Genomic DNA, 9,946 nt, shown 5'->3' with positions numbered 1-9,946 from the left:
CAAGGATAACAAATAAACATTGGAGCAAGCCATGAATTGAAAATTTTCTGAGTGTGCATTTAAATGCATTTAAATAATTTCGATGCATCAGAAGTGATCCACCCCTTGCTCTGTAGCCAGAATTGAACGCCAGAGAATTGAACGCGCCTTGCTTTCACATCGTTGAGTTGGATTGCAACAGCGCTCTTTGTTGCTAGTCCAGCCGTGTTGCTTGTTCACAAATTAGTGTTTTTATCGAAAGTTTTGAAATTTTTCATGAAACCTTTTTGTATCAAAGCTTTTTATATCAAATGTTAAGTTAACCGCACGTGCTCCTACATGCAAAAAGAAATGAAAAATACGTATTTTTGAGCAACATAATGGAAATTATGCCAATTTTCTTCAAAAATAACGCCGGTTTTTATTATTAAGCTGATATTTAAAAAAAGATAGCATCCTCCATTGTACTAATTTAATGAAACGTGAAAGAAACAATCAAATTATGTGTATTGATATTTGAATTTGTTCACAAGATTTGTTAAAAAAGGATACTGGTAGCACTAGCTTTTGCATCGTCAAGGTTATCGACTGAAAAACAACGGGGCAGTCTTAGTTGAGCTGTCACGTCCTGTCCTAGGTTACAGCGGAATTGATGTTGCAAAGATAGAAAAAAATAGAAAAAATGTTGAAAAGAAAATATTTACCTTTCGTTGCATTAAAAAACGGAGTCAACTAGGGACAAATCAGAAATTTTGCCTCATGTGGTTTTTTCACAATGATGAGTAAAGAGGTTCATAAGCGTTCTTATGACATTGACAATTAATAGTTATGAAAAAAAAAATACTCAAGTCGTATAAATTTCAATCTCATCGTACGGAATACACGAGTGTTTTATGAACCAAAAAAAAAATATGATAAAAAACGCGTTGATTATTGTGATCTTCTTAAAATCATGCGAGATTTTTGCCTTAGTGAAGGATTTTGGCGCTCTCGAACTGACAAATTTTCCGCATTCTCTGTTGGGGTGAATTTGCTTGCGTCGACGTGATGACAGACTTCTTTCAAAAACAGTCGATATAAAAGCCGAGCCGACAGAGCAATGACAGCTACAGTCGCCTTTCCACATCTCGATATCGAAGGGAGCATCGAGATAGGGAGAGATCGAGACAAAAAACAAAGTTTTAATGCATACATGATTGAAAATCACTCCGTTATCAGGAAAATGAGAAACAAGCAGACGTCATCTCGCATTCCAAAATCGGTTTGAATCACTAAAATCTAGTCTAGTTACTTTTGATTACGGTCATATCGACATACGGAGAGAAAATTGAGAACAAAAAATCAACAAAAACACTTCGAGATATGGAGATATGGAGAGAGAAAATGTATGCAGAATGAAGGGACCGAAGAAATCATCGACATAGAGATATTGAGATAAAGAACATCGAGATGTGGAGAGTCGACTGTAGTTCGCTGGAAACTTCGTTTCGGAATTCCAACCGGCGAACTCCAGATTGATGCTGCGAAGTCAATAGATAGCTGTGTTCCGTCAAACGAAGTGATTTGCAAGCCACTGAATAATTCTAGCGTGCAAGATTTCTTTGCATGCAACTTTTAGCACGAGCAATTTAAAAGATTTCCTTTCAGAACGTAAACTGAATTTATTGCTCTGATTTTGATCTTCTATCTTTCATTTATTGAAATCTCGCATAACTTGTGATCTCGCCCTAAAAGCCATTGGTAACCGAGTGTGTAGCACCTTGTTACTAAGCAAATTAATTGATCAGGATGAAAACTATTACTACTGGGAGATTGAGGAGGATCTTCTCTGCATCGCAGCAATGTTGAATAACGTGTAAATCCATTCGTTTGCTCAGTAACAACAAGCTACACACTCGGTTACCAACGGCTTTTAGGGCGAGATCACAGGTCATGCGAGAAATGGGTCAATAGTCTACCTCAATAATGCGTACACGCAGCGAACTGGACTAACGAATTTCATATATTTTGCCTTATGAAAGGTGGAACGATTATTGCAATACGAACGCTTTATTTATCGTTTTATCGCGTGGTGTACGCTCGGGCCTGTCGATCGCAAGGTTCTTGGTTCGATTCCAGGTTGCCGCGAAAACGTTTTTTGTTTTCAAATTCTGGTTTCATAAGACAAATTTATGAATTTCAATCCGATTTCTTGTGGCGAATTTCCACAAGAATAGGGGTTCCTATGTTTACCGATAGTCCATTTGCCTGAGTGTAGCTATTTGTTCCGCTTCTATTTAAAAATTCGGAAAGAAGAATAAATTAACCAATATATTTGAATAAATTCCGCTCAAAGTACAAGTAGAAATCTTTGACTGTGATACAGTTATGTCATCGTAACGGTCGTAACCATCGTATCGCAAGTTTTCTTCATTTTCCGCCAGAGTGACAACGACGACTGCTCAAAGAGTGTTGGTCCAAAACAAAAATCCCAACGATTTTCTGCTCGCCATCGTTTTCGTTTTGGCTTTCCGCAAGTTGTCCGATTTTCGATTCCATATTTTGCCGGAAAAAGTGACGAAAAGTGCCTATTTTTGGTGGGAAGAAAGTTATCTAGTCCTTGGAGATTCGAAAGGTGTAGAAGTTTTCCGTTTTAGAGGAATGGTGTAGTGGAATTTTTGCCGAAACAGAATGAGTGCATTCGAGGTAAGTGACGGAAAGTGCAATTACAAAACTGCAAAAAGTTACTTTGCTGGTTATCAACGATAATTTTGTTGTTGGCTTTCCGTAGGTAAAGGTCACTCCGACCCGCCCGACCGCACAGCCAAAACGGCGAACGGAATCGCGGGAACCGACACTGGTGATGTTGGGACCGTTCACGCCCAAAGCAACGGTCATTTTCGATGGAGTGCCCGTCGGAAAATCGGCTCGCCGCGAACTGATCGTTAAGAACCCGTACGATGAGGAAATAAAGGTGAGGAGGGAGAAGGGATCGAGCAAGGACAGGGAAAATGCAATTTGCTGATCCTGTTTTCTAGAAGGATAAGAATGGAAGAGAAGCGTGGCGAAAGCATAGGGAACGGTTTTGTCTCTGTTGAGTTGAGAAGACATGCCAGATGTGAAGTAGGGGATATTGGGGTGTGTAAGGAATGGCGTATGAATAATTGCAGTGCCTCACCGATTTTGGCAGAGGCGTAGATTTTATGTTGCCAATTTCGGAAATCTCAATTAGTATTTTTATCATGGTTATCTTAAAAACCTTCAGGATAATTTGCCCATTATTGCGGTGTTCCCTATTATTACGGTACAAGAAATAAATTCTCATTATTCATAGAAAACTCTGTTGCCCATACTCGCATAACAGTCCCATTTATATAGGAAATCCCATAGAACATGGGACTGTTATGCGAGTATGGGCAGTATGGATATTGAAAGTTTATAATATTCGCAAGCTGAACTAAGAGAATATTTTCAAAATTAAACGATTTTGATCGTTGGAAGAAAAGTTTTGAATGATGCAGTTTATAGTTTTACCAAGTTTCTCTATCTATGGCACGAGTTTCATAAGCGTGATTTTTTTAAGTTTGGAACCAGTACAATTTCATGCAGCAGGTCGGCATATCACAGGTACAACGTGGAATCATCAAGGAATTTTATTCAACCTGGAAAAAATCTATAATTCTCAAGGAATTACGATCACATTAAGGAAATTATTAAGATTTTTTTGCGTCAAAACCCAGAGCAACCATTATTTACAAATATTGCTCCAAAAAATCTTCGAGGGGAAAATTATTCGAGTGAATCTATTGAGAACATTTCAAACAGTTCCTTAAATTCATCCTGTGTTTTATTATTGAGGTTCCCAAAAAATAATCTAGGAATTTCTCCAGCATTTCATGCAAGGATTGCTGGATTTCTTTCATTTTTTTAAATGAATATTAAAAATATTATACAGGGATTTAATTGATTTTTCTTTTTTTATTTATCTTAGCAATAATCTAGAAAACCTTTCATCAAGGGTGAGTTCTTCTAGAAATCCTTATTCATCAAGGGTGACTTAAAAACTTACACAAGTTTTAACGAAAGTTACCCTAAGATTTGCTTTAGGAATACGTCAACGGTTTCTCAGCTTTCTGGGAAATTGCATTTACATTTCCTTGCTTGATTTTGTTTGAAAACATCCTTGGAAAATCTCTTAGAATTATTGGATGGCTTCCCAAGAAATCTTAGGAGCAATCTCTGAAGTAATTCCTGAAGATATCCTTAGAGTTATTTATAGTTCAAGTCTTAAAAAAATTCTGAAGGGCAACTTTGTATAAAATCCTAAGAAATCCTTGGAGACATCTAGAGTAGTATGTGGTTGAATATTCCAACATGGTTTAAACGGGAGTCTTGGAGGATGCAATAAAATGCAAACTTGGTATCCCATTTACTCAATGCCTACTTTTGTCAAATGTTTCAAATATGCAGTTATGGGCAGTAAGGGCTTTCTTGAAAAAATATCAGAAATAATATAATTCCTGTTAGAATTCCTGAGATATTGTTTGTGTTCTTTTTTTTGGAACAATCTAAGTCTTATTTTGCGATATCCAAAACCATTTTTTAACTCCTTAGGAAAATTCTTGGTGAAATTTCATGGGAAATAATCACTTAATGAACTTCTGAAGTAAAAAAGAAAATCTGTCAAATAAAGTTATCTATCCATTCATCTAACTTGAAGAAATTATTTGTCGGAATGTCACAAGTTTTGTATTGGTTGCCAACTACCGTGTACGCACCTAACTTTGCGCAGCTCCAAACTTAGCACGAAAAAATTATAATTAATCATTTATTTTTTTAACAATTCAGTTTCAGCAACATGTTCGTTTATGGGAAATAAGTATTTGACATACATTTGTTTACTAAGAAACCCTCGTTAATGTTAGTAAATAAACAAAAAACCTTATCGTCATACGCATAAACGTGTACTTTTACACCGTCTTAGAACAAGCGCTAAGGAGTGGCTCTGCAAAAAATCAACATTTGTATGAACAAAACTGTGTTGTGAAAAGTATATTTGCGGTGTATTTGCAAGAAAGGTAATATTCTAGTAATTTCATTTATTTTCCATATAATATGTTGAATTTTTATTTGAAAAAGGCGATGCGCAATGTTAGGACCCATTTTTACACGAGGGTCTTAATTTTTGCGCACTTCTAGCAATTCGGAATGGCACGTAAATACATGTATGTACGTCCTTGCAAATGACAAAATCTGTCGATATTACCAGGAATGGTCACTCAATCCAGAAGGCAGCGGCTACATGTAATATTCTTGAAAGTACCTTTTGTATGAAGCTGAAGGCAAGGTGTGCATTGAAAAATCTCGGAAAATCCACTGTATCAACACAGGAGACTATTACTGTAAACTTGGATAATTGATAGCGCAAAGGTTGGCTTCCCAATTGAAGGACAACGATTCAAGCTCCAGTTGTCTTGCAAAAAGCGTTCAATTATGAAATATCCGTACTTACGACAAATAGATAACAAAAAAATTAATCGCGAGAGATCAACGATACATCTTTTAGTTTAAGAATTAAAAAAAAAAAAACAAGAGAATAAGTTATATAAAGCAACGTACGATATCAAATAGGCATAAGCTGCGGCTGTAAACTATATTGCTGTGATATATTGTGATTTTGTGAATATATGTATTATAAAAAAAAAGAACAGAGAAAATTACTATTCGTGGGCACTCTATGTTTGGGGTGATTGAATAAATTAAATTGAAATTCACGGAAAAAAAAACTCTTGATGAAACTCATATTAGTTGTAACCTTTTTATTTAATACAAAACCAGTAAAAAAGTAAAATTATTTAGAGTAAACGAGCAATTTAAGGCATGCGCAAAGTTAGGCACATCATGCGCAAAGTTAGGAACAATTCAGATTTTGTGCGCAATGTTAGGCACAAGGTGTTGCATCACCTTTTGCATTTTTTAATTTTTTGTGAATCATTTTTATTTATTTTAAATCACGCGTTCTACTGAAGGGTTAAAAGCCTATCGTTTGTAGCAGTTTGAATAAAAAGATACATATTTTAGCCTTATTTGAAGCAAAAATACGATGATAATTTCTTAACTGCGCATACATGTGCTTACATTATATCTCTCCATATCTCGATATCCTTCTTATCTCGATATCTCCATATCTCGATGTGCTTCTGTTGATTTTTTGTTCCAAATTTTCTCTCCGTGTGTCGATATAACCAGGGAGGGAGAAAGGGTTCATTCAAATATTACGTAACGCAATAGGGGGAGGGAGGGAGTCTTTCATGATGTTACGGTACACACAAAAAATTAAAATTTTCCGTACACAAGCTGTTACGTTGGGGGAGGGTGGGGTTCTCAAATTGGTAAATTTTGTGTTACGTAATATTTGAATGATCCCAAACCAATACGAAATTTGTGTACGTCAAGGTGTGCCGAAATTCTGCTGTCATGAACTGTCACTGTGAGCCCAGATCTTAAACAATGAACAAACATGATAAAAGCGCGTAATTGATCAAAAGATAGTTTTGAATTTTATCAAATATAACAAAAAATCGATTGAAAAGCAATTCATGCTTATTCAAAAGTAATGTCACGACAGCTCCTTTTATTCTGATTGAATATAAAGTATTCAAATACTCATCATTTTACTTTTTCCAATAAAAACGAAAATTAAATGCTTCGAAAACTTTGGCCCTTTTTCCATGTTCGTCCAGAACGATCGAAGGTACACAACAAAAGAAAAATAGCGATTTTCATCAAGTCTGCCTTGATTGTCGTTGGCAAGCTGGAGTTTTCTTGCAGTTTGAAATAACTTTGTGCCATATTTCGTGGGTAGTATCGGTGCCTCCCTCCCAGGATATAACCTGGGAGGGAGATACCAATACAAAATTTCTGTACGTCAGTGGCGCAACCAAGGGGAGGTTTTGGGGGTCAATTGTTGAATTTGCGTAACACGGACACATTTTGACGGCGCACTGGTTTCAATCCTCCTCGCCCGATGAGATTTGCGATGCGCATGACGATATGCGCTTTAACAAGCGGCTTTGGTCGATTTTCTTCAGCCATCTCGTACAACAGCTTGCCTCTGGTAGCGAGGAGCTGAGCAGGTTTGGAGAAGCTCTTACCAGCTCGAAAGCGAAAACAGAATGAAACCAGATTCAACGAAGGAGGGATGCTTTATACCCTTAGAATAGCAGATGATGCTCCTCCTTTCATATTCTTCGTTTTCTTATCTGGGAAATAGGCTATATGAAACTGATGTCTGGGTAAGGGATGTACAGATTAGCATTATGCTGTTATTGCAACCCGACGGCACTGCAGCAGCATCCTCGGAAACAGCCTCAAATTGCCGTATTGTCAATTATTCGTAATAAATCAATTATTGTATGATGCTATGAGATGAATTAAGAGATTATAGCAAGTATGCGGTAAACACATTAGGGAATATTATACAAATAACTCTTTAAAACACATTTGTTGACTCTGAAAAGTGCCGATTGAGTTGTTGAATTTGCGTAATACGGACACATTTTGACGGCGCACTGGTTTCAATCTGCCTCGCCCGATGAGATTTGCGGTGCGGATGACGATGTGCGCTTCAACAAGCGGCTTTGGTCGATTTTCTTCAGCCATCTCGTACAAATTAGGGAATATTACACAATCAACTCTTTAAAACACATTTGTTGGCTCTGAAAAGGGCCGATTGAATTGTTGAATTTGCGTAACACGGACATTATTATTATTATTTCTTTATTAACGAGAATTTTAACTTATAAGCTAGTTCTTCTCTTCGTAACACGGACACATTTTGACGGCGCACTGGTTTCAATCTTCCTCGCCCGATGAGATTTGCGGTGCGGATGACGATGTGCGCTTCAACAAGCGGCTTTGGTCGATTTTCTTCAGCCATCTCGTACAAATTAGGGAATATTACACGGACGGTGACGGCTGTGCCGCTCGATCTAATGAACCAGAATTACCGCGCTAGCCTCCCGCATGGCAATGACAGCGGAGCACTGGCTGGTAGCGACGATTTCTGGCCGAAAACGATTATGCTGGCTGGTGCACTCAAATGAGCGGCTTCAGTTGCTGCGGCTTCGAAATGCGTGGTTCTTCGGTTCTAATGCGTGTTGTATTCGCGTCCTATTGAAAACTGAACTGAGGACGCGAATGACTCTCGAAATTTGCTCGCCGACCGTGTTCACAGTCTGACGGCAAAAAGAAGAATGAGGGAAGAAGCAGGGTGCGGTGCGCTTTTATAGTGGGAAGCGGAACCGAAAAATGTGCTTGAACGTGATTGGTTAGATAAGAAAGGGGTCAACGTTTTACGATATTTCAATAGTTTGTTGCTAATAATCAATAGTGTCCTCCATTTGAATCGACGCGTAGATAAATTTCCAATCGATTCATGGATAAATATTGAAAATCTATCGATAAATTACTGAGTTATTAGCGGTCAAAACCTGACCATTTTTCGTTACATGCTCAATTTTTCGTTTTTCTGAATTGTACCCCCATATGTTGCCGTAAGACGTTATCCAACGTCAAAAAAATTCAAAACGGTAGGTAGTTGACATGTTCAGACCATCTAACGATTTTTAATTAATCGGCATAAAAATTGTTTAGATAAGTAATCAGAACTTAAGATTGCCATATTGGTAAAGGCAAGTACTGTTCTGTTGGGTGTCGTATATGAGCAATTGAAAAGTTGAAAACATTAAAAAAAATTACAAACATGTTTTTTCGCCTGTTGTACAAAAATAATAAACTTTGTAGGAAAAGAGCAAACATTACAACAGGCACGAAAAATAGTACATTTTTCAGGTAAGCAATTTTTTTATGTTAATGCAAGTTTTGGTTATTAGAGACCATAACCTCTATTTTAATAAAAAAAAATATCTCTATTCCACAAGTTCCTAATGGTATTTTTTTTTTTCAGCTCACGAGGAATGCTTCAGGAATTATAGTAATTTCTCCTGTGATTTATTTTTCAATATTTTCAGAAATTTCTGCAGGGATGCTACCAGCGATTTTTCAATGAATGATTAGACGAATTTCCTCAGAAATTATTCCAAAAATGCTACCGTGAACGTACCATATTTGACGCGGGTCCAAACTTGACGCATTTTCTAATTAATGTTATTATAAATTAATTCTAGTTCAGAATAGCGTTCGGAATTTTATTCCTAAATCTTCATTTACATGTTATTGAATGATTTCAATAAAAAAAAGTTTATTTTTGATTAATAATAGGCAAAAAATAAACATTATTTGAAAATGCATCCGACATGTGCGTCAATTATTTTATTCCTTAGTGAATGTGCTAAATATTGTTAATCAATTTTCATTAAAATATTGTGCTGTTTTACAGCAATATCATCAACAACAGTCAGTAATATTCTTTTATTCATAATTTGACGTCGAAATTTTTCTGTTTTTAAGGTTTAAGACATATTTTTGTATGAAAATCTTGTGCGTCAAGTTAGGCACACAATGTTCCTAATTATTTGCTATTTTGTTCAGCATGTTTTGTTGAATTGAAAATAGGAAAAGAAATATTTATGGTGCATGCATTTTAAAAATCCGTCCGCAGAACAACCCAATGCTTTATGTAATCACATGTAAAGGGTCACCCATAGATTGCGTCACGTTTTTAGGAAGAGGAGGAGGTTCAGGAAAACGCAACGATTCATACAAAATATTCGCATTTTTCATAAAATAAATGTGGCCAAGGTTGAGAGTGGTTGAAAATTGTACAATTTATCGCGGTTTATGGACGTCCCCTAATGTTTCAAGGAAGCTTCAGGAGGTGAGGTGTAGGTTCAATGGTTTGTTTCGTATAATTTATACACTAGGGGGTGTCCATGAGATACGTGTCACAAAAACATACAATATTCTACAAAAACCCCGTCCATCCTTTCTACATCACACTTTTTATATGGAGCCTTAAAAAACTTGT

The 9,946-nt window shown here is 36.6% G+C and overlaps 1 protein-coding gene across 1 annotated transcript in view; it reads left to right on the top strand.

The window, feature by feature from the left end:
- Window positions 1-2,412: 2,412 nt before the first annotated feature.
- Window positions 2,413-9,946, top strand: part of LOC5577527 (protein abnormal spindle) — a 69,842-nt gene continuing 62,308 nt past the window's right edge. The window contains exons 1-2 of the mRNA XM_021857253.1: window positions 2,413-2,664; window positions 2,750-2,932. Coding sequence (XP_021712945.1) covers window positions 2,650-2,664; window positions 2,750-2,932 — 198 coding nt within the window. The 5' untranslated portion in view covers window positions 2,413-2,649. The remainder of the gene's footprint in view (window positions 2,665-2,749; window positions 2,933-9,946) is intronic.

Source organism: Aedes aegypti, chromosome 1 (genome assembly GCF_002204515.2).
Source record: "Aedes aegypti strain LVP_AGWG chromosome 1, AaegL5.0 Primary Assembly, whole genome shotgun sequence".
Taxonomy (NCBI): Eukaryota; Metazoa; Arthropoda; class Insecta; order Diptera; family Culicidae; genus Aedes; species Aedes aegypti.
The sequence above is the reverse complement of the archived record's forward strand: the minus strand, read 5'-3'. Positions and strand labels throughout refer to the sequence as shown.